At 46.2% G+C, this 25,225-nt stretch overlaps 2 protein-coding genes across 3 annotated transcripts in view; one reads left to right on the top strand and one right to left on the bottom strand.

Annotated features, from left to right (window-relative positions):
* The window catches only part of NDST1 (N-deacetylase and N-sulfotransferase 1), an 89,792-nt gene extending 73,559 nt beyond the window's left edge, over positions 1 to 16,233 (bottom strand). Inside the window, exon 1 of one of the 2 annotated variants that reach the window (XM_058281004.2) lies at positions 16,123 to 16,233. The gene's annotated coding sequence lies outside the window, so the exon portion shown is untranslated. Of the gene's footprint in view, positions 1 to 5,710; positions 5,839 to 16,122 lie in introns of those variants that run through there. The other variant, XM_071210749.1, reaches the window with a different exon arrangement.
* On the top strand, positions 16,180 to 21,720 carry RPS14 (ribosomal protein S14). The gene is made up of 5 exons (XM_004471989.5): positions 16,180 to 16,331; positions 18,397 to 18,547; positions 19,332 to 19,493; positions 20,579 to 20,655; positions 21,607 to 21,720. Exons 2-5 carry the CDS (start codon positions 18,399 to 18,401, stop codon positions 21,672 to 21,674), a joined length of 456 nt encoding a protein of 151 aa, XP_004472046.1. The 5' UTR covers positions 16,180 to 16,331; positions 18,397 to 18,398; the 3' UTR covers positions 21,675 to 21,720.
* The last annotated feature ends 3,505 nt before the right edge of the window (positions 21,721 to 25,225 follow it).

Here is a 25,225-nt window from a genome sequence, read left to right as displayed (position 1 = left end):
GCTTCCCAGGTTAGGCACAAGCCGTGGGCTATGCTCTGCCAGGAGCCCTCCAGGGAAACTATAGGTCTCCCCTTCCGGCTCCTCAACACCCTCCCCAGCTGTAGAGAAAGTCACGGAGCAGACCTGGTATGGCCGAATGTCAGGGCAGCCGCAGGAAGGCCCCCAGCTGTATCCGGGTGGTGGCCTGGCTTTGGGGTGCTCATGCCAGCCCAGAAACCTCCTGGTTAGAGCCTGGCGCCAGGCTCCTCCCCGGCCCGGGACCACAGGGCCTGCTGGGGGTTTGAGGAAGGGGGCCTTGGGCACAGGTAGGAGCCTGATGAGGCACGAGGCAGAGCTGGACCACCAGGGCAGTCAGGGTTTCAGTCAACACAAGCAGCTTCTGCAGCTGCTGGGTTACCAGCTCCAGGTTCTGCTTCAAGTCCTTTCATAGACACAATCCCATTTTATCCTCACAAGGGTCCAAGAGGAAAAGCAGGCAGGGAGACCTGCCATCTGCACATCAATTCCCAGCCCAGCTGCCATGCAGAGGGCCCGCTACCAGAACTTTGTTACTGGTCGCCCTTTTATACGTGGAGAAACTGAGGCCCAGAGAGGGACTATGGCTTGCCTCAGGCCACAGAGCAAGAGGGGTGACCAGATCTAGGCTCCTGGGGAGTCACCGGCTCAGTACTCATCGAGCCAGCCCCCCACTCTGCCTGATGTCAGGCACCCAGACGCTCTGAGCTGAGAGGACAAACATCAGGAGTCACCCGCAGCCACATTTTCCGTGGTCTGCTTCCAGGCTGGGTTTCCCCACCAGGGAAAGCCCCAGGGTTGTTTCACATGGTCAGGAGAACCTGGGAGGAAATGACAAAGATCCTGCTACAGGGAGAGCAGAAAACAGCAGGACCCTCTGGCCTCTAGGAAGCTAGCGGCGGGGAAGGGGGCAGCGGGAAGGGTCGACCTGGAGTCTAGATTTGAAAGACTGCAAAATTTAGAGTGAGGCAGGCCTGTTTCAAGTTCCAGCATGGCAACTTGTTAGTTGTACGATCTTGTGTTGGTGACTTTACTCTGCTCCCTCTTTATTAAAAGGGTAATAATACCCATTTCCAGAATTGTGAGAATGTGAGTGTATATGAGGTAAGCCAATAGTTGGTGCTAAATAAATGTCAGTTTTTGCTCAAATGCCCCTCTGGGAAGCAATCGGTTCCTACGGCCATCTTCTGCTACCAGAAGCATACTCAACATTGATTGAATGAATGAATGAATGCTGCCAACCAAAAATGCAGGAGAATATAGGGGAAAGCTTTGAACTAGACTATCAGAAGATCTGACAAACTGCCGTAACTTGCTGGGTGGCCTTTTTTTTTTTTTAAGATAATACAATAACTAATCCTTCTGTTTGGTAAAGGATTTGATGTGTTTTTAGAGCAATGAATTCTCCCACCAACACCAGAAGGTACAACTATTATCCCTGTATCACAGATGAGGAAACTGAGGCATGGGAGGGGCTAAATAGCCTCACGGCCCCATAGCTGGTTGCTGGCCAAGCCTAGATTTGGACACAACCAGCCTGACTCCACAGCCCAAGCTCTTCACTTAGGGATGGCCCTGAGGGTCTTTTAACTCCCACATCCTGGGGTCTTCTGAGCAGTATGTGGGGGGTAGGGCTCCCCCTCCCTGGCTGGTGCTGCTCAGGGCTTCCCATGAGTTTTGGGGACTCCTGCAAATCAGCCTTTGAACTGTAAAGAGGAGATGAAGTGGGGTCCCTGTACACCCTGGAGACTGTCGACTGGGCACTTTGACAGAGACTAATTCTCGCAGCTTTCCGGCTGCTTCCTGCCCCAGAGTGAGGCAGGAAGCAAGGCCACCGGGGATTCTGGCTCCAGCTCCTTTGTCCTCCCTCAGTTCATCCTCCCCCCACCCCTCTTCTCCCTCCCTGCACTCCAACTGTTGGACCTCCCTCTTCCTTGTCCAACTGCCGACCTTGAACTTGAGGTTCACTCCCAGGCAGAGTTTCCAAATGATGGCAACAATCCAGGGCTGGGGATCCAAGGACTGGGCTCTATGCTCTGCCAAGAACTGGGGGCTGCTTTTCTTTTAGAGGGCAGATTTAGAGAAAGCCTGTGCTGATCTGGGGGAGATGGAGGCCGGAAATGTAAGAACTCACATCTGCACTTCAGCTTACAAAAGGCTCCGCAGTGGTGGTCGGGTTGGATTGTCCAGATCACCCCTGTTAGAGATGGGTTCGATTGTTGTCATCCCCATTTAATGGAAGGGGAACTGAGGCCCAGGATGGGTAAGTGTCTTGCTCATGATTATGCAGATACTTAGCGGCAGGAGCAAATATTTACCCAAGTCTCCGGGGATACTCTGATGGGTTGTTGCCGCAATAGTACATTGCCTGTATTTCTACCTCTAGTAATAGGCTTTGTGTGCTAGATTTTAATATCCTTCAGTCCGAGAAAGTGCACAAGTCTTTTTAAAAGAAACATGGTTTACTTACACAAAACTGATCAGTTTTGAGAAATTGTTAATGCCCTCAAAGTGGTTTTTGTGGGTGTGAAACAAACGGCGAGAATTTGAATTGGTCCCTCTTATTATAGTATTGAAATTAAGCCTACCTAATTTATCGAGTCATGTTCATGCCCTGATTTTATACACTTGTATCTATCAATAAACATTGTGATACTTGGGAAAAAATTATTATTGCAAATATTTACCAAGTTTTGACTCTGCCAAGAGTATTCCTCTCATAACCTTATTTAATCCTCTCAACCATCCTATGAAATAGTGATCCCCATTCTACAGAGGAGAAAACCGAGACTCAGAGAAGCAAATCACCTGCACAAAGTACACTTGGTCACCTCCACAAGTCAGAGTCAGATTTGAACTTGGGTCTATCAGCTCCAAAGTCCTCCAGGCAAAACAGGGCCACCTCCACCTGGGCTAAGGCTGTCACCCTGCTTCCTAAAGCAGGGTCTGGCATGAGCCTGGCCTCCTCCTTCTGTTCACAGCACTGCTTTAGGTCCGGCGAAGCAGACCTGGTGCACACAGCTCCTGGGGGGCCCCTCAGGGAGAGGACCCTGGAAAATGTGGCAAATACCGCAGGATTTCAGGGCCAGCAGCAGCCCCTGCACCAGGCCTCACAGATGAGCACACATATGTGCACAAACATATCCGTTCATTCATTCACTTACTCACTCTCTCACTCACTCACCCAACAAGCACCGGCCAAATGGCCCTCGTACAGATACGTACTTCTTTTGCCAACCTCCCCAACCAGAGCAGGCAACATAATGTGGGGAGCCCGGTGCAAAAAAAGATGCAGTTCAACATTTTTATGAATTTCAAGATGGTGACAGCAGAGCACTGACCCAGGACAGGGTTCCTGTGGGACTGCACAGGTTGTACCCCCAACAAGCTGGCCCTGCCCTCAGCTCAGCTCACCCCTTCTTCCTACTCTCCCCTCCAGCTGCCTCATCTCCTTCCGCTCCCTCGCACATGCCAAGCTCTTTGCCACCTCAGTGCGTTTGCAAATGCTCTTCTCCCTGCCAACAACCCTTCCCTCAAACGTCTCTCATAACTGAGTCCTTTTCATCATTCAGGTCTCAGCCCAAATGTCACGTTCTCGGGGAGGCCACCCACATAACTCTCCATCACATCTGCTGTTTGTTCCCTTCATGGCGTGCATCAGCTTCTGTGACCTTCGGTGCCCTTATCAGTTACTGTCTATTGTCTGCTTCCCCATTAGACTGTGGGCTCAGGAGTGCAGGGCCCGCGTCTGTCCTGCTCAGCCCTGAATCCCCGGTGCTCAACCAGTGCTTGGCACATAGTATGTGCTCAATAACTGCTTGTGAAATGGTGAATGAATGAGCACAACCACCCTGACACACCCTCCCCCCCACGTTCCTTCCACGTTCCCTCTGCAACCCAGACAAGCACTGCGGGGGAGGGGTCCCCCGAATGTCCTGGTGCCCCAGACATCCCAACACAGAGAACTGATGAGACCAACAAAGGCATGCAGATCCTGAGGCCTCAAAACAAGGGCAGACAGAAGTGACGAGGCTAGAGAAGAGAAAGAGAACAAGGGAGGTGACAGAGAGGAGGAGGAAAGGAGGAAACAGAAAGGAGATGGAGCCAACAGAAAGGAGAGAAGAGGCAGACATAAAGGGGAGAAGGGATTGAGCTTGGGGATAATCCCATTTCTTCTCCTTATTAATGAAACTAATAATTACTATTAACACCTGACCCCTCCCTGGCCCTTTCATCCAGGCTGGTGGGGAGGTTTTGAAGATGAAAGTCTGGGGGCCTCTCAGATGCTGTCAGTCCTCAGCTCAGGTTCTAGGGCTCCGCAACCACTAATTAAGCTTGGCAGCCCCTCCAATTACCCCCTCAGCACCCAGGGCTGCTGTGCCACCTGACTCAGCGCCTTCCCAGGTGGGAACGCAACAGGACGCTGCTCCCAGGCTTCACTGGAGAGATGCTGAGTGACGGGAGCTGGGAGAAGGGGGTGTCAGCAGAGACAGCCATGGGGGAAGGGCTGCCCCATTACTGAGGCACCAGAAAGAGGAATCTTACACCAGGTGGCGTTGAAATCAGAAACTCAGGAGCCCTGTCCCCAGCTGAAATTACAGCCCCATCCCTGAGGCTTCGCCCTCCCCATCCCAGGATCTGGGAGCCTCTGGGCCCTGCCGGATGGTGGTGGGGGGAAGGGTGCCACTGGAAAAGGAAGATCTAACCAGACAGCGTGTCACCATGCCCTGCTCCTCCACACAGCCCCAGGGCCACCTGAAGTCCCGATCTCTGGCAGTGGGAAATGAGCCCCTTCAGAGGCCACTTCCTACGAGCGCCCCTCAAAGAGGCCTTCCCTCTCTAGGAGCATGACTGGTGTCAGCTAGCCTCTCTGCACACCTGCTGATGGGTCCTCACAACCTCCCATTTTTGAACTGCCCAGACCGTTAGTTGTTTGAAATTATCCCATCCAATCCCTTGACATTAAATACAATCTAGGGACTCCTGAAGTTACACCACCAGCTCCTGTCCTTTCAATGAGTCCAATTAATTGTCCTGTCTTCCCCCTGGGATGTCATACAAATGGCTCCAAAAATAACAAGGCCAGGGAAGCGGACTTGGTCCAGTGGTTAGGGCATCCGTCTACCACATGGCAGATCCGCAGTTCAAACCCCGGGCCTCCTTGACCCGTGTGGAGCTGGCCCATGTGCAGTGCTGATGCACACAAGGAGTGCGCCCCATAAGGAGAGCCGCCCAGCGCGAAAGAAAGTGCAGCCTGCCCAGGAATGGCGCCGCCCACACGGAGAGCTGACACAACAAGATGACGCAACAAAAAAAAAGAAACACAGATTCCCGTGCTGCTGACAACAACAGAAGCAGACAAAGAAGAACACAAAGCAAAATAGGCACAGAGAACAGACAACTGGGGCGGGGGCGTGGAAGGGGAGAGAAATAAAATAAATAAATAAATCTTAAAAAAAAAAATAACAGGGCCAGAGCTTCAGTCCCACCCCCACCCATGACCTCCCTCAGGCTTCCCCATCTTGGTGAATGGCTCCCTGTCCACCCGACCTTGAATCCACGACTCTGGAAATCAGCCTGCATCCAGTCCATCTGAAAATTCTATCAAATTTCCTTCCAAATTCTCTCTCCCATCTGGATATTAGTCTCTATCTTTACAGCTGCCATCGTAGTCAAAACCACCATCACCTCTCACCTGCAGGAGCATCTTCACCTCTTCTTGCTTTCACTCTTGCTCACCTTCATCTGATTGTCCAAACAGAGCCAGAAAGGCCTTTCAAATGCATAAATGAGAACCTGTCACTCCCTGCCTCAAACTGCTCACCACCTTCACTCAGCGTTTAGAATATAATGCACACTCCTTACCAGGACTGGCCACACCCACAGGCCTGGCCCTGCCCCCTCTCCTCACCCCACCCCACCTCCTTGCAGTTCCTCAAGCTCTTCCCTGCCTCAGAGTGTGTGCACAAGCTGTTCCCTCCGCCCAGAACGCTGTTCTCCAGCCTTCATCACCGATACACTGCTTTCAGATGTCAGGTCCAGTGGCTCCTCCTCAGAGCGGCCTGCCCCGCCCCTCCTCTCAGTGAACCAGCCCACCCCTGTAAACTTGGGTCTGTTTCTTTCCTTCGCAGCACCTGACCACGGTCTGTAATGATAAAGTCACCGGCGGGTTTCCCCATGTTCCGCCTGGCTGTCTCCTCGTTAGATTGCCCCATCTGTGAGGAAAGGACCTGAGTCCATGTTCCCATTGCTTTATCACTACCAGTGCCTGGCACACAGTAGGTGTTCAGTAAATGTGCTACATGAATGACCCAAGATCCATGTCCTGGTACCATCAGCCCACAGAGGCCAGGTGGGCTCTTGCCAAAATCCTGCTCTTGCCTTTGGGGTGACTCAGAGTGGGTCCCTGGCAGGCCAGTCCTGCAGCTGGCAAAGTGCACAGAGCCTGGATTTGGGTCCAGAAGGCCTGGTTGCAATCTTTGTCCACTTACTCTACTTTGAACTAGCCAAATGACCTTGGGCATGTTCTTGACCACCTCTTGCCTCAGTTTCCCACTCTGTAAAATAAGGATAATAATTCTGAGCTCCCAGGTTGAGATGAGACACAAAGGAAGAGTGTATGAGAAAGCCCTGGTCCCATCGCAGCCAAGTCTTACGGGGGGTGTCCTGACTGAAGTCATTTCAATAAGTCTTGCAGGTGCTTGCGCCATGGAGAGGATGCAGGGTGTCTGAGTGCAGATTTACACACACACACACACTCACCAACTTCTGGGTTCAGAACCTACAAAAGTCCCCTCTCCCAGCCTCACCCACTTCCAGATGGACCAGCCCCAGCCAAGGCCTGTTCTTCCCGCACAGAGCGCAAGCACCACCTAGTGGGACGCTCGGGGAGAGCAGGCATTCTCAGTTCCTCGGTTCCACTCAGTCCGTGGGGCAGCTTGCTGGGACTCTGCCCTGAGCAACTGAAGGGGCTGCCTGTGCGGGTACTTAGCCCCACAGGCCTCCCACATTCCAGCATAAAATCCTAACCTGAACTCCAGTTTACCAGGCCTTCCCTTTGATCTCACCTCCCACTCCTCTCATTCCATTTCAGCCACAAAGCACAAACTCCACAATGATCCAAGCTATCCTCTGCATCAAGAACTCCCCACCCTCTTCTCCCTTTTGTGGCTGGCCCCCACTCACACTCTGGGTCTCTGCTGCAATGGCAGCTCCGCAGAGAGGCCTGGACCAAGCTAGACCTGCCCTCCGTTACCCTCGGCCTCCCGTCCACATTCCTTAGTCCGCACCACATTCTCTGCTCCCTGTCTTCCTGGTTAGCAGGGGAAAGAGCCTTGCACAGCAGGCCCTGTCATGTTCTCCTGTGTAAGAGACCCAGATGCACTCGGCCGAATCACAGCCGGCCCCAGAGGAGAACACCACCCCCCACCTCCAGACCCTTTGAACACCCCCCACACACACATGCGCGCACGCACACACACACATACACAAGGGTATGCACCTGGTCTAATCCCCAGTCCACACAGTGGGCTGCTCCTTGCTTTGCCTCGGGTAGACAAGCAGGCCAGAGTGCCAGTAATTCTCCCCTGTCTGTCCTACAGCAAGTTTTCATTTTCTACGAGACCATTCCCATCAGTGTACAAATATCAGTTATTGATGCAGTCTGAAAAAAGAAAAACAAAGGAACCTCATAATCCCACTTCCTTTTTCGGCCCTTTGCAAGGTTCTGCAGCAAAACTTAAGAAAGAGTCTATACCTTCCTCTCTTAAATCTACCCCAGTTAAGGTTTTGCACCCTGCCCACCCAATGAAACTGCTCCTGTTCAGGTCCCCAGTGCCCTCCATGTTGCTATATCCAGCGGTCATTCTCAGCCTTCATCTTACTTCTCGACAATGTTGGCATGACTGCCCATTCCCTTCTCCTTGATTCCCTTTCTCTACTTGGCTTCCAGGACGCTCCCTCTCTTCATTCTCTCCTGTTCAGTGTTCACTGCTTCTTTTTCCTTGTCTCTCTCCTTGTCTTATGCCCATGCTCTTCATGCTGGCGGCCCCAGAGCTCAGTCCTTAGATTTCTATCTACACTCAGGTCCTGGGGGGTCTCAACAAGTCTCAAATGCTGGACTCCCAAACGTACATTGCCAGCCAGATCCTCTCCTCAATTCCACACTCAGATATTACAACAATGTCGTCAACATCTCCACTTGGATATTTAAATAAACATCTCAAACTCAGGCCTAAGACTGAACATCTTATCTTCTCCCAAAAAACCTACTCCACCCTCAGCCTTCCACATCCAACCTGTGGCAGCTCCATCTTCCAGTTGTTCCAAACCATAAATGCTGGACATAGCTTTGATAACTCTCTTTCTCTCACACCCCATGTCTACTCTATCAGGAAATACTGTTGGATCTATACTTTCAAAATACAACCACATTTTGATGACTTCTTTCTACCTCCCCTGATGCCACCCTGGTCTCAGCTTTCAATATCTTTTTTTTTTTTTTTTTTTTTAGAGAAGTTGTAGCTTTACAGAAAAATCATGGATAAAATATAGGGTTCCCATATACTACCCTATTATTAATACCTTGCATTAGTGTGGTGCATTTGTCACAACTGAGGAAAGAATATTATAATTGTACTATTAAATATATTCCATGATTTACATTAGGGTTCACTGTTTGGATTGTACAGTCCTATGTTTTTGTTTTAATTTTTATTCTAGCTATGTATATACAACCTAAAATTTCCACTTTTGACCACATTGAAATACATAATTCATTGCTGTTAATTATATTCACAATGTTGTGCTACCATCACTACTATCCATTACCAAAACTTTTCTATCACCCAAAATAAAAGTCTGTACAATTTAGGCAGTAGTTTTCTACTCCCTACTCCACCTGCCTACCCCATCTCAGCCTGTGGTAAACTATATTCTAACTTCTGGATCTAAGAATTTGTTTACTCAAATTATTTCATATCAGTGAGATCATGCATTATTTGTCCTTTTGTGTCTGGCTTATTTCACTCAACATGATGTCTTCAGGATTATCCATGCTGTGTCACGTAACAGAATTTCGTTCCTTTTTTATAGCTGGGTAATATTCCGTTGTAGGGATATACCACATTTTATTTATCCATTCATTGGTTGATGGATACTTGGGTTGCTTCAATCATTTGGCAATTGTGAATGTTAGGAACATCAGTGTGTGTATATCTTTTCAAAGCCCTGCTTTCAATTCTTTTGGGTATATATTACTGAAATTGCCAGGTCATATGGTAATTCTGTACTTAACTTTCTGAGGAACCACCAAACGGTCTTTCACCGAAGCTGCACCATTTAACACTCTCACCAACAATGAGTGAGTGCTACAATTTCTTCACATATTCTCCAACATTTGCAATTTTCCATTTTTATAATAGTACCCATTCTAGAGGGTATGAAATAGTATCTCATTGTGGTTTTGATTTGCATTTCTCTAATGGCTAATGATGTTGAGCATCCCTTCATGTGCTTATTTGGCCATTTGTATATCTTTGGAGAAATGTCTATTCAAGTCTTTTGCTCATTTTTAAACTGGGTTGTTTATCTTTTTCCTGTTGAGTTACAGGATTTCTTTATATATTCTGGATGTTAAATTCTTAGCAGATATGTGGTTTCCAAATATTTTTTCCCATTATGTAAGTTGCCTTTATACTTTCATGATAAACTTTTTTGGTACACAAAAGTTTTCAATTTTGAGGAGGTTTCATTTATCTATTTTTTTCTTTTGTTGGTTGTGTTTTAGATGTAAAGTCTAAGAAAACACAAGGTCCTAAAGATGCGTCCATATGTTTTCTTCTAGGAGTCTGATAGTTCTGGTTCTTATATTTAGGTTTTTGATCCATTTTGAGTTGATTTTTGCATCTGGTGTGAAGTAGGGTTCTCTATCATTCCAGTTTTCCCAGCAACAATTGCTGAAGATAATGCTACCAATATCTTTCACCTACTTTATTGCGAAAGTCTCTTAAATGGGTTCCCTGCTTCTACTTTTCTCCCTGACTTCCCCCCCACCCCACCCTGCTCCCCAGTCTATTCTCCACAGGGCATCCACCATGATCCTATTAGAACATAAGCCAGACCATGCCACTCCTCTGCTCAAAACTCCACAATGGTTCTACTCAGAATAAAAGCCAGAATGTAAACTCTAAGAAGGTAGGGACTGTTGTCCGTTTGGGTCACTCTAAGAACATTCCCACCTGAGGACATTTGCAAATGCTGTTGTCCTTGCCGGGAACATTCTTCCTGCCTTTATCTAGCTAATTCCTACTCTACTTTCATGCCTCTGCTTAAATGCCATTATTGTCTTACCTCAGCACTTGGCACATAAGAGGTGACCAACAAAGGTATAGATTTTCAATATGCACTTTAAAAAATATTATTATTAACTCATTGTACAGGTGAAAAAAACTAATGCTCAGAGAGGTTACAATCTTGCCCAAAGAGCCACAGCTAGAAGTTGTAGAGCTGAAGTTTGAATCCAAGTAGTCTGACTTGGGAACCCACAGTCATACCAATAAGATAAAATAACTGTTTGAAGAAACAATAAATATATTGATTGTATAATCAAAGCGGAGTTTGAAAGCAATGACTTTGATAGTTTCTGGAATAGAGATGAGATTTTCTTGTGGAAAAAAATTATCTTGAGGCGACTGAGTGGGCTGCTCTCAGTCGTAAGGTCAAGCCCTCCTCCCTTTACTAAGCCTTTTCTCACTGAGGTTCAGAGACCTGTTTAATTCAACTCATACAAAGAAGAAACTCACTCCACAACACTGAGTCTCTGCTCACATATCTCCTCTCCTGGGGTACTCGCTACCTAAGAAAAAAGAAGCCTCTCCTTCAAAGAATATAAACAGACAATTCACAGAACTGATGCAATGGTCCCAAAAATGTTTGACTTCGCTTATCATGAAACAAATTCAATGCAACAAGAAAATATTTTTAGTTTCTCAATTTAGCACAAGTGAAAATTGATAAGAACTTTCTGGAGGGCAGTTTAGCAATATGTATCAAAATTTAAAACATACATTCCTTTTGGCGTCTAGCAATTTAACCTAAGGAAAGAACAGAATAAGTATGTTCTTTACAGTCTTATGTTTGAAAATTCTGCCAAAAAGCTAAATGTCCACCAATGAAAAGACAAACCATGGAACATCTATGCAAAGGAATATCATGTATCCTTCAAAAATGATGCAAGGAAAAGGACTGGGTTATTAGGTAGAAGAGTATTTTTTAGTAACTTTTGTAAATTTTTACTTTTGTGAAAGCATTTCATATTCAAAATAACAAAATAGAAAACATTTGTATTTTTAAAAAAATAAAAAGTATATTATAAAAAAACTTGTAAAAGATGTTGTAGATCTCACCAGTTGCTGAAGAGATATCCATAAGAATGTTGAGTGAAAAAAATTACAAAATAGCATCTAGAATATAATTTCATACATATGAGATTGCATATTATATAGATAATGAAATAGGTATAGATGTAGGTACAGAAAGTTATTTCTCAAATGATGTCCTTCACTTTGACAATGGTGGTATCTCTAGAAGAATTTAGGGATTGTATTAGTCAGCCAAAGGGGTGCTGATGCAAAATACCAGAAGTCTGTTGACTTTTATAAAGGGTATTTACTTGGGGTAGGAGCTTACAGTTACTAGGTCATAAACCATAAGTTACTTCCCTCACCAAAGAATATCGCCACGTGTTGGGATAAGATGGCTGCTGATGCCTGCTAAGAGTTCAGGCTTCTTGGGTTCCTCTCTTCCTGGGGCTCGTTTCTCTCTGGGCTCAGCTGCTATGCTCTCTCCACAAGGCCAGCTGTAGACTCTCAGGTGAATGGCTCTGTCTCTCTCCCTGGGACTTCTGCTGTGTCTAAAGAGCCATCTCTATTCCTATGTGTTTTTCTCTTGTGTGTTCACTTTCTGGGCTCCAGCTTGAAACTCTCCACTCTGTCCTTTGCCATGCCTTTTCTCTGTGAGTCGCCACCCACCAAGGGAGTGGGGATGCAATGTCCTACTCACATGGCCCAATCAAAGCCTTATTCATTATTTAATCAAGCAAACCTCCGAATCCAATATAATCTAATATGCCCAGAGGAAAAGACCAGTTGACAAACATAATCCAGTATCTATTTTGGAAGTCATAAATAATGCCAAATTCCTACAGGGATGATTTTAATTTTTTTCTACCTCTTTTTCTGTATTGTGTGAATTGTTTAAAATGAACATGGATTTCTTTAAACTATCAACGAAAAATATTGCAAGGTTATTTTATTTTCTTAAAAGGAAGTGACTCTCCTGTATGTATACACAGAGATGACATCTGCGATGGACAGATGCCAAGATGTTAATGGTCATGGATAAGATTGTTGTTTTATTACTTTTTGTGCTCCTCTTTACATGTTTATATTTATAGGTTTTCTGTAATTAATTACTTTTGTAAAGTGTAAGGGGGGGACTACTATTTTTTTGGAAGAAAATCACTTTTTCTAATTAGTTCACATATAATAACAGTATAACAACTGGTTTAAGGAGGCCACAGAAACATCTGTCCAGCCCCAAACTCTACACCATCTCAGTGGACTCCTATACAGGAAGAACACCCTCTTTCATTATGATTCTGAAGCAACGGACCTATTACTGAGAGAAAAGAGGTTTAACTGGTGGTTTTACACTTTATACTTTCACTATCAATTATAGTTTTGGGGAAACGGACTTGGCCCAGTGGTTAGGGTGTCCATCTACCACATGGGAGGTCCGCAGTTCAAACCCCGGGCCTCCTTGACCCGTGTGGAGCTGGCCCATGCGCAGTGCTGATGCGCGCAAGGAGTGCCGCCCCACGCGCAAGGAGTGCTCCCCATAAGGAGAGCCGCCCAGCGCGAAAGAAAGTGCAGCCTGCCCAGGAATGGCACCACCCACACTTCCCCTGCCGCTGACAACAACAGAAGCGGACAAAGAAACAAGACGCAGCAAATAGACACAGAGATCAGACAACTGGGGGAGGGGGGGGGGGAATTAAGTAAATAAATAAAATCTTAAAAAAAAAAATTATGGTTTTGTGCTAAATTAACTTGGTCATGGCAGCAGGCTTTCCATTTCTTCATTTTTCAATTTCTTCATTAGGCTAATACATTTGCAAATCTGCACTGCTTCAGCATCTCACAAAACCCTCACAAAGCTTACAGCCACCCTGGTTCTGGGCACACTCCAAAAACTGTTTCATCTCTTAGTGGCAAGGGCCAAACTGCTGCTGCTGGTATGTGGGCTGGGCTCCCTGAGGGTCTTGGTAAGTGATGTCAGGCCTTGAGGACTCAGCATTACTCTCTCCACTGAAGTCCCCAGTGATGGCATGACCCAGTGTGGGTTTCCAGGGTGCAGCAGCAGGTGAGCCAACTGCAGGTGGAAGGGCTGCTGCTGCTGGTGGAGCCGCTGGTGTTGGCCTGGGAGCAGTTCTCATCTGAGGCACCTGGCTAGCCAGCGGGGCCGAGCCTGAAGGACAGTTCAGGATTCCATCACAACTACAAGGAGGCTTGACTTCTAGAAGAGAGAAAGTCTGAGGAGCAAGCCTGGACCACCTTTTATTCAGGTACTAGGCAGAGGATTGAAAACTCGGACCTTTTATGTGGGAAGCCACCACTCAACCACTTAGCTACATCAGTTACCCTGAATTGGTTTTTTCATTTGTTTGCTTGTTGTTTCTTTTGTTTTTAGGAGGGCCCAGAGACAGAACTGGGACATCCCATGTGGGACGCTGACGCTCAACCACTTGAGCCACATCCTCTCCCCAGGACTACATTGTTAAAAGAAATTCTTGGGGCATTGCCACAGTGGGTAGGGATTCGCACAACAACTGAAGGAATATTGAATTCCCATCCTGGGGAGCTCTGCCACATTCTCTAATGGAACAGCAACAATCCCCCAAGTACAGGGGCACTGACTAGTGAAGAAGGACGGTCTGATATTGATATTGATGACTATGCTTATGAGCCTTTTGCTTTTGAATTTGCAACTTAGCCTAGGACTGTAGGGTGCCTAAAAGTTACCTCCTGAAAGCCTCCTTATTGCTCAAATGGGGCCTCTCTCTAAGCCAAATTCAACATATAAATGCTTTACCTTCCCCCAAGCATGGGACATGACTCCTGGGGATGAGCATCCCTGACCCAAGGGATTGCTACCAAGCATCGCTGGTGATATAACTAGAAATTGAATAAAAGGGGGAAATAGTAAAGACAAATGCTTTTATAAGGCTAAGAGACTTTAAAATGAGTCCGGAGGTCTTCCTAGAGGTAACACTTATGCACATCTCAGCAGGATCTCATAGACTGCCAAAGTAGATACTACCCTAAACAGTGGGGCTCCTGAGGGCTCTGGAGACAACCAGGGCCTACAGTCAGGGCAGATAGCTCCAGAGTTTGGATCTATGGCCCTCTCCATTAGAGGTGGATTGGGCATCACCATCCCAGAATCCTCAGGATTGGGAAATAAAATATGAATTAGAGTGGACTTATGGGTATCTACTATAGACTTACAGCAGCAATGGAAGAAAATATATCATTGATGTGGAGACAGTGGCTGTTGAAGGTGCTGAAGTCAGGGAGAGGGAAAAAGAGGTATAATATGGGGGCATTTTCAGGACTTGGAATTGACCTGAATGACATTGCAATGACAGGGAAGCAGATTTGGCTCAACTGATAGAGCATCCGCCTACCATATGGGTGGTGCAGGGTTCAAACCCAGGGCCTCCTGACCCATGTGGTTAGCTGGCCCATGCACAGTGCTGATGCATGCGAGGAGTGCTGTGTCATGTAGGAATGTCCCCCATGTAGGGGAGCCCCACGCACAAGGAGTGTGCCCTGTAAGAGAGTCACCCGTAAGAGAGCTCCACATGAAAAAAGGGCAACCTGCCCGGAGTGGCGCTGCACACATGGAGAGCTGACACAGCAAGATGATGCAAAAAAAAAGAGACACAGATTCTCAGTGTCACTGACAGGAATGGAAGTGGACACAGAAGAACACACAGCAAATGGACACAGAAAGCAGACAATGGGGGGAGGGGAGAGAAGTAAATAAAAAATAAATCTTAAAAAAAAAAAGACATTGCAATGACAGATACTGCCCATTATATATCCTGCTATAACCTACAGAATTGAGTGGGAGAGAGTGTAAACTACAATGTAAACTATAATCCATGCTTAGTGGCAATGCTCCAAAATGTGTTCATCAATTGCAATGAATGAACCACACTAATGAAAGAAGTTGTTAATGTGGGGAAAAATGGGAGGTTTGGAGAGTAGGGCATATGGGAATCCCTTATATTTTTATGTAACATTTTACGTAATCTAAGTATCTTTTAAAAGTAAATAAAAATATATTTTAAAAAAATTAATTAATTCTTCCCTACATTGAGCTGAAGTCTCTAAATTAAGCTCAGTCATTAGATAAGGTGCACTTCAACTCATATAGGACCACATGCCATTCTGTATTATTAGTCATTTGTTTAAAAATGTACTCACACACGAAATGGATAAATATTTTTGAATATATATAGATACATAAAAAACATATACATTAGACCTACTATTTGCCAGGTGCACTTCTTGGAAGTAGATGTTAAGCATACATGCTTTGAAGTGAGAATTCCCAATCCTACAACTGTGTGAAGCCAACAAGTCTCTTATTATCCCTTATCTGGAAAAGGGAAATGAAACAATAACTATTTGATAATATCTTGAGGATTAAATGAATCAACACATATAAGTCTCTTAGCTCAGGCTGGTACATAATAAGTATTGAAAACTTTGTTCTGATTTTTATATGAACCATGTAGCGCACAGCCCAGTACACAGACGACCAAAGCACTGTGATCGGGCGGGTTTTGTTGTTGTTATTCCCCTCCGCGCCACGAGGAGCGGTGCCGCCTCCAGGCGACCCGGGACGGGGGCCAGGACAGGGGAAGTCAGTCTAGCCGTGACCACCGCCATCTTGGAACTTAGCTCCGCCTCACTGAGAGGGCGCAGCTGCTTCGTTCATGCACACAGGCCCGCCCGCTCGCAGCGACTCACCGCTTACCCTTGCCTGCTCTCGTTCGCCCTAGGGTCAGCCGTCTTCCTCGAGGGCGAGTCTTAATCTCTTTAGAGACGATTAAGGCGGCGTCTTCCGGGACCCAGCGCCTTGCCCGGTGACCTCAGACGAAGCATTTCCGGGAACGCGGAAGTGACCTGTCGCCTCTTCCTGTTCCGTCTCTCTTTCGGGTGGCGGCGTCTGGAGACGGCGCGCAGGTAGGAGTTCTGACGGGACAATCGGGTGGCATCCTGCGGCATGGAGGCTCGATGGGGATCAAGACACAGTGCAGGAGCTTTTCCCAAGGAAGCCGATCCCAGTGCGGGGTGGGAGGGTCGCGGCCGGAAGACCCAGAATCGGATCCCGGTTCGCGGCCCACGTAGACTCCGGTTTGCACCAGCCTTGGGAAGGAGCAGTGTCGCTTCAGGGAGGCAGCCTGTGAAGTGAGGGTGAGAGTGGGTCCGCCCTGGAGACCTTGGCTCCGCTCTGGGACCACGGCAGTGTTCGGGTGGCCGCACGGCGTGGCGGCGAGCGGCCGGACCCTGGGCACAGCTGGCCTCCCGACTCTGCCCGCCAGCATCTTCCCGGGCGCTTTCAGGTCAAACGTAACCTAAAGTTTGTTCGTTGGGAAAATGGTTGCTGAGAGACTCAAGGAGGGCATGCAGGGAATGCCTGGGTTGGGGTGCTTTCTAAACCTGGACGATTCTTCCGTTGCCGTGTCGGGCATGTTGCAAGTTATGGGCGCTCAGGGCAGGCCTCTCCAGGTGAGAAAATCAGTGTCTATCTGTGAGAGTTACTGTGCGTTAATCCAGAACGAGCGTTTCTCTGGGGACATTGTAATCAGGGAAATTCCAAGTAGTTAGTGAGCAGCTACCGTGCTGGAACTGCTGTTTGTGCTTTGAACTTAAGCTCAGATCTAGTGGAGCCTTTCTAGATTTCTCCAGGCAGTAGCCCACTGGGCCACACACATTAGAGAGTAGGAACAAAAGTTTTAGTGCTTACAGTGTGTCAGACACAGAACGTTACAAGGAAGGCACTCAAAAGATAGGGGAACACGTGAAATTTTTCAGGTTTTGGGTAGTTGTTGTTTGTGTGGAATAGTGGCATTTTGGGACAGCAGAGTATGCTGGACTGGGAGAAGTTTTGGTGCTGCCACTGTCTTTCGCCATAGGCGAGGTCCTCCTATCTTTGTCTTTTCTGTTTGCAAGGGATGGGACAGCCTGATTTCTCTAGAGCCCTTAGTTCTAGTGTCTTCTAAACATGTTAGGAAATAGTTCTTACGCTTGAGCATTTTCTGTCAGCCTCCTCAGAGGTGTCTTTAAACCTGGTGCTAGTAAAAATTTAAGGAGTTAGTTTTAAATAGTTGTGGAGGGGTGTTAAATTTTTGCCAGAGAATGAGGGATGGCATTTAAACTGGCTTTTTTCCAGTTTAAATTCCTGTCTGGGTGAATTCCAAGTGTGAAGTTGGTGCACAATTCAACAGGCAGTGAGTGGGTTTTATGCTGTTTTTTAGTTAGGTGTTTTGTGGGTTTTTTTTTCTTAGAAAATGGGTCTTCAGCAGAGTTCCCACTAATACGTGGGTAGGTATTAAGCTTCTCCCTCTACTTGCTTTTTGTGGTGTGTGTTTTTCAGTCTTCTGGGGGTTACAGAATCAGTCCTGGCTTGGGAGTGTTGTGAGGTATATGGACAATCCCCTGACCTGGTTCTGCTCTCTGTAACTTATATGTCACCCTAAATAAATCACCGGTCCTTAGCTTTCGTTTCCCCCTCTGTAAAATGGGCCGGGTATATGGCTGACAGGTCCATCAAATGATCCCATTTTATACCTTGGGGAAAATAAGTTCCAGAGAGGGGATTTGATTTACCCAGTTGTGCAGAGCTGTGGGTCTTCAGAGACCTAAGCCCTGGTGTGTTTTCCATATTTAGGAGGTTCACTGAATGAAAACTGGAGGAATACTTGGGGTCTGCTGCTATAACCCTATGCTTCTATCCTCTAGGTGCTGTGGTCTGTGCTTTTGGTAGTTTGTGGGAAAAGTTTGCATTTCATGGTATTTTGCTTTTTTAGACATCAATTGAAATCCCCCAAGTATAGGGAGAAATGAGTTTTTGTTAGACAGAGATGAAACTAAACCTAAGAGTGAGAGTACAGTCATGAATGGAGGGAGTCAGGGACAGCAAAGGAGCAAAACTTGAGGTTTCCTTTAATAGCCAAGGAAGAGGGGTTCTGGAAACTTTTTCTCTGTTAACATTGTTTTGTTTTGTTTTATTTTTTTTCCCACCCAGAAATGGCTCCTCGCAAAGGAAAGGAAAAGAAGGAAGAACAAGTCATCAGCCTTGGGCCTCAGGTGGCAGAAGGAGAGAATGTATTTGGCGTCTGTCACATTTTTGCATCTTTTAATGACACCTTTGTCCATGTCACTGATCTCTCTGGCAAGTGAGTACCTGGATGGGGAGTTAAAGATCCCAGCTGAGAAGAAATGGCCCTGAGGCTGGGTGACAGACAGTTCAAGGATTCTCCCAAAAGAATTTCTGTTTTGTTCAAATAAGGAGGGCTTGTGTAAAGAAGGACATTTCCCTTTTTTGCTGTGGCTACCAGAAAAACTAGAAAGTAAATGTTGCTTGGTCATTGAGTCCAAAAATATTTATTGTAATTCTTCCAGGCATTGGGGTTACAAGAGGAGATAATGTTCTGTACCCTACGACCTTACAGTGTGATAATCATTTGAGTCCTTGGTTTCTTGGTATTGTTCATCTTATTTCTTGGAGTACCCTTTATAGAGGCCACAGTGGATTGGAAGTCAGCCCTGTGTGCAGATTCTGACCACCATTAACAAGCTCTTGTGCCTTCTGTGAAGTCATTTAAACACTGGATTTGATTTCCTCATCTGTAAAAATGAGGGTGGTAGTGCCTACCTCACGATTTAATTGTGAGGATTGAATGCAAAAATGAATATAAAGTGTTAATACAGAGTTCAGCTCTTAATAGGTCTTTCAAACCCCCCCCTAGACTGGATCCCATGAAGGCAGAGCCCTAGGCCTTGCTCACTTGTATCCCCAATGCTATACAGTTAATGTGTGTAGGCACTGAATATTTGTCAGGATGAGGGCGAGTGCTCATGGTGACTGCTGTTCCTGAGCTGTGGCTCTCTTACTGATTAGGACATGATGAGCACTCAATCTTTATTGAACAAGGAAGGAATAACTGCTTTTGTCCCTAGGGAAACGATCTGCCGTGTGACTGGTGGGATGAAGGTGAAGGCTGATAGAGATGAGTCCTCACCTTATGCTGCCATGTTGGCTGCCCAAGATGTGGCCCAAAGGTGCAAGGAACTGGGTATCACTGCCTTACACATCAAACTCCGGGCCACAGGAGGAAATAGGTATGTAAAGCTGGAGATGGTGGTAATTCCACTGGACTTGGACTCCAGGCACCTGGATTTGAGCCTTGGTTTTTCCTTTAGTGACTTTGCACAAGATATTTTAGGCATTTTCATATTTAATAATTGGTTTCCATCCTGTTGTCCCCTCCTCTACCCTGTGCATATTAAACGTTGTGCTACAGATACTGGAAGAGGGTGGTGGAAAAAAGTAGAGAGAGCCATTCTTGTGTGGCATGTAGGCTGGCATGTCAGGTTTCTTAGGGCTGCCGTAACAAAGTAAGGACACCAGTCATATTGAATTAGGGCCCTTCAAAGATTTGTTTCCAAGTGGGGTCACAGTCACAGGACCAGGGGTGAGAATTTGAACTTAGCCCCTATATATAATGAGCCACGAGTCTGTGCAGTGAAGGAAGAATGGGTAGGGTGGGGTGTATGGAGTTTTCTAGCTGGAGACAACTGCAAAGAAAAGGTCTTGAGGTGGAAGTGAACTTGGCACTTGTGAAGGAAAGAGTGGAGTGGCTTGAGGTGTGATCAGATAGACAGAGTTAAATTTGTAGACCATTATTAGGATTGGAACTTGAACCAAAAAAAGAAGGGGAATTTTAAAGTTGATTCAGCTGGGTGGGGAACAGACCAGATAGGAAGTTGTTAAAGTGGTCCAGAGGAGAGATGTTAGAACAGGTGGAAAAGGCAGATCACCAAGGAAGACTTAGAATCACAGCATGTGGTGGGACAGTGGCTTAGGCTGCAGGCAAAGCAGGGCAAACTGGCCCATGGGCTAAATCTGGCCTGCCACTTGTTTTTGTACATTCCGTGGGCTGAGCTGAGAATAACTTCTCCTTTTTTTTTTTTTTTAGTTAGGCCAGTAATTTATTAAGGAAACTTTTTAAAGTATGCAGCAAAAGCCAGAAGTGGCACACTAAGCCTAAAATATTTTCTATCTGGCTCTCCCTTTATAGAAAGTTTGCAGATCCCTGAGTTACAGAATTTTAGAAACAGGACCCCTAATGTCTTGATGAGTTCAGGTTTAAGACCTGAAGGAGCCAGAGACAGCCAGACACTTAACTTAAACATTTACTGCCTAGGACCAAGACCCCTGGACCTGGGGCCCAGTCAGCCCTCAGAGCCCTTGCACGTTCAGGGATGAAGATCGGACGGATTGGTAAGTACCCTCTTTGGCTAATACTTTACTTTGTTTTGCTTTGAAGCACTGATGCCAGAAAACGTGATGTGTCTGGAGGCTACAGGGGCTGCTCTGGTTACTGTTGGCAGTTAGGTTTGTTATAGGGACTACAAGGAGTGTTGTGTAACTTAAAATCTCTCCTTTATCATCTCTGTCACCTTGATGTGGATGGTGTTTTTCCAGCTGCATTGCGGCAGCAGTTTAATTTCTGAATCTCTGTACCCCACATTGGCTGGTACTCAGGTTGAGACAGCATTTGGTAGAGCTGACGAGATGAATTGTTGTTCTTTCAGTGTTTGTTAAGGGAGTTGCTATTGATATTGTGGGACATCAAGCATCCTTTGTCCCTACCCACTAAATATTAGTAGGCCTTGTCAATTGTTGTAATAACCAAAAATGAATGGGGCAGAGAGTGTGGGCCTCAGCTGTACCCATGGGTGAGAACCGAAGGTGCTGTCTTGTGTGAATCTGTTACCTTCGCACCTGTGATCTCCTGAGACCAGCCCCTCCTTGATGTTTCTGTGCTGTTTGATACTAATGTTTGCTAACACCTTAGTCTGAAATTCTAGCCCTTTATTGCTCTTAAGATTTTTTTTCCCCAAAACATTTTCAACTTTTACCCTTTTGAAAAGGAGACAGTCTTCAGTTGCTCTGTTAGTGTTTTTCCACTTGAGTGTAGGTGGACTAGTGAACGGTCAGAAATGCAATGTGAACCCTCTCTGAGTCAGTTTCCCTTTCTGTAAAATGAAGTTAGATCATGTCAGAAGTTTTTAGGACAAACACTCCATGTTCATCTGTTATGTGTTGGGAATTCATGTAGGGACCAACACGATCAACTACTAATTGGTTGAGAAAAATTGGCCCAGGAAAGCCTGGAGTTGTTCTTCCCATCTGGTTCCAGACACTGATGTTTTCTCTTCCTTCCCACAGAGGATGTCACCCCCATCCCCTCTGACAGCACCCGCAGGAAGGGGGGTCGCCGTGGTCGTCGTCTGTGAACAGGACTCCACAATAATTTTCTGTTAATAAATTGCCTTCACATAAGCTGTTTGACTCAGCTCCTTGGAGTGGTTTTCCCCTCGGGGATATTTGATTCTCCAGTCTATATTTGAATAGGGCATGGGGCTGACTGGAGGTCACAGGTTCAGTGATAAAACAGCAGATATCTGATACAGTGTACTATTTCAGAGGATGCAGGTAACCTGTCAAAAAGTAACATAAGAAGGGGTGATTGTCCCTGAGTGGGACAGAGACTGATCCTGGGAGGAGGAACCTGAGGGAGGTGAGCTCTTGATGCTGGAGTTGGGTCTTTTCCACACTACTCCTTGTAGTGTCATCTAAAGCAGACCAAGGCCATGAAGACCTTGTTTTGAAAGTGGACATGCTGGTTCCAAAAATGGACTGATTCTTAAAGAGCCAGAGGAGAGTGGAAACTGTTGAGCTAAGTGTAGCCTTAGCAGAACAGGAGCCTTCCAGACATGCTCCATATATAAACATGTGTGGGTGTGTGCTCCCCACACACCTTCTGTGCAGAATTGGTAGCACACTGTTCTGTGTCTTGCTTTTTTCACTCGGCAGATCTTATGAGTTTGTTCCACATAGTACATAAAGATTCAGTCCCTCCACAAATAAACACCAGGCTCTATTTTCATCAGTGATGGAAAAGAAAGTTCTCGCTTTCAAGAAGCTTGCATCTAGTCAAAACCCAGTGGCACCAGATGATACTGTTGTGCATGGATTATTCTAGAGGGAGAAAATCAGGGCAAGAGAGGAAAAGTTTGTTGGGAAGCTGTTTTATTTAGGGAAAACCTCTGATGGCATGTTTGAGCAGAATCTGGCAAGGGAGTAAGCCATATTCTGTGTGGGAGGAGTGTTCCAGCAGAGGGAATAAGCAAAAAAGTCCTGAGTTGGAAATGGGTAACTCATGAAGGAGCAGTTGTTAATATGCTAGACCCTGCTAACCATTTCAAGTACACATAAACCTAATGAAAAAGTGTTATGTCCATAATACAGATAAAACGGGCATAGACTGCAAACCCATTAGTCCCCATCTCACCCCACTCTTCCCCCTACTCTAGCCAACCACTAATCTGTCTATAGATTAGTCAGAACATCTTGTATAAATGTAAAATGCAATATGTGGTCTTTGGGGTCTGGCTTTTTTAATTTAGTGAGATGTTTTCAAGGTTCATCCCCTTGCAGTACACAGTATTCCTTTTTAATTCAAATAACGTTCCATTGTCTGAACACCTGTATTCAACTAAGACTGCTTTCTCCCTTAGAAGGACCCCAGAGACCTGGGTTCTAGTGGAATTGCACAATAAGCCTTTTGAACCTGTGTTCATCTTAAAAATGAGGGGTATGATTACAATCCAACATGTACAAGTCTATACTGATAAAAATAAATGGAGTTGAGGAATAGTTCTTCCTTGCCAAAGAATTCCAAATAATATAAGAAGATATTCCCCACTCCAGTTAGTGAATTTAGTTTCCTCTCTCCTTAAGTAGGCACTGGACTTAATAGTGACTTCCAAAGACGAGTGAAAAGAGGGAAGACAGTAACTCATTAGTGCAGGAACCTGGCAAACACCACCTTAGTTGAATTAGATTGGTAACGTGTTCCTCCCTAAATGACTCCTTAAGTATTGAAGACACTTCACCTCTGTGATATTCCTTAAAACCCTTATCTTCGGGACGCGAATGTGGCTCAAGCAATTGGGCTCCTGTCCTCCAGGGTTCAATACTCAGGGCCTCCCGGTGATGGCAAGCTGGACTGCATGAAATGCTGGCCCACACAGAAAGCTGGCACAGCAAGGTGATGCAATAAAAAGAGACAGAGGAGAGACAATAAGATGCAGCAGACCAGGGAGTTGAGGTGGCACAAGAGATTTGAGCACCATTTTTCCCATTCAGGAAGGCCCCGGGATCAGTTCCCAGAGCCATCTAAAGAATACAAGCAGACAGAAAAATGCACAGCAAATGGACAGGGAGAGCAGACATGAGGGTGTGTGTGTGGGGGGGGGGGGGGGAGAGTGGATTAAACTACCCATATCATTCTAAAACATGAGAAACAACCCAATTAGAGGAGCATTCTACAAAATACCTCGCCAGGACTTAAATCATTAAAAGTCATGAAAAACGGACTGAAAAGACCAGAAAAGATTAAAGTGACATAATACAATGTGGCCCTGGCTGGATCCCAGAACAGAAAATTAGTATAAAAACTAGTGGGAAGTGGTTGTGGCTCAACTGATAGAGCGTCTGCCTACCATGTAGGAGGTCCAGGGTTCAAACCCAGGGCCTCCTGACCTGTGTGGTGAGCTGGCCCATGCGCAGTGCTGCTGTGTGCAAGGAGTGCTGTGCCATGCATGCACAGTGCTGCTGTGTGCAAGGAGTGCTGTGCCGTGCATGCACAGTGCTGCTGTGTGCAAGGAGTGCTGTGCCATGCATGCGCAGTGCTGCTGTGTGCAAGGAGTGCTGTGTGCAAGGAGTGCTGTGCATAGGGGTGTCCATGTGCCCACCCAGGAGTGGCACTGCACACATGGAGAGCTCACACAGCAAGATGACGTAACAAAAAAAGGGACACAGTTTCCTGGAGCTACATTACAAGAATACAAGCGGACACAGAAGAACACTCAGCGAATGGACACAGCAGACAATGGGGGGGGGGAGGGGAGAGAAATAAAAAATAAATATTAAAAAAAAATGAAATCCCAATGAAGTCTGGAGTTCAGTTAACAGTAATGCATAAACATTGGTCTCTTAGTTTTGACAAATAAAATGTACCACAGTAATATAAGATGTTCACATTAGGGAAACTGGATGAGTGGTATATGGGACCTCTATATTATCTTTGCAAACTTTCAGTAAATCTAAAATTATTCCAAAATTTAAAAATTATTAGAAAAAAATGAAGGATGCTTTCCTACTGATTTCTAAGGCAGGATGTGGTCCACAGACCCTCAAGAGGTAGACATGCTAAGTGAAAACTCCCAGTTATGTAGCATCCAACTGTAACCTTGGGCAAATTACTTAACATTTCAGTCATTTAGGGAAAAAGCCCTTATAATAATGGCTGCCTCAGAGGTATCATACGAATTACGATGACAGCGTTAACAGTGCCTAGCGCTGAAGAAGCTGCCGCTATTCTGTTCCGTTCATATGCCAAGCTGCGTGAATGACAGCTGGCTGGAATCCTGGTGGGAAAAATGCTGGCTGTTGCTGGAGCATTCTTTTTATTTCCTGTGACTTTGCAACTTGTCCTGCTGTTTCCTGGTAACCAGCGATGCAATCAGTTGGGTCTTTGAAAGCAGTTCCGTTCAGGGTTTTGTTTGCAAGGAAAGCCAAGCTGCTATAGTGCGGCTCAGGTGGGAACATAGCAGCCTGTTGGCCACTGGCGTGGGCAGGACAGACTAAATGGTCCATTGCCCACCTGAGACTGCAGGCCTTCATGGGAGCCCAGCCTTAGAGATGACCCTGAAACTGGTGGCCCCTAAAGATGATCCCTCCTAGGTAGCTCTCAAATCCATCTATTCTGTACTCCACCTCT

This window comes from Dasypus novemcinctus, chromosome 2 (genome assembly GCF_030445035.2).
Source record: "Dasypus novemcinctus isolate mDasNov1 chromosome 2, mDasNov1.1.hap2, whole genome shotgun sequence".
Taxonomy (NCBI): Eukaryota; Metazoa; Chordata; class Mammalia; order Cingulata; family Dasypodidae; genus Dasypus; species Dasypus novemcinctus.
Note: the sequence above shows the minus strand (reverse complement) of the source record. Positions and strands in the feature narration are given on the sequence as shown.

Bases quoted from the DNA above. Each gene is read 5' to 3' on its own strand.
- RPS14 (XM_004471989.5), top strand. From the start codon at position 18,399: ATGGCTCCTCGCAAAGGAAAGGAAAAGAAGGAAGAACAAGTCATCAGC. The intron at 19,494-20,578 runs GTATGTAAAGCT...TTTACTGCCTAG, and splicing joins CGGGCCACAGGAGGAAATAG to GACCAAGACCCCTGGACCTG. The intron at 20,656-21,606 runs GTAAGTACCCTC...TCCTTCCCACAG, and splicing joins GATGAAGATCGGACGGATTG to AGGATGTCACCCCCATCCCC.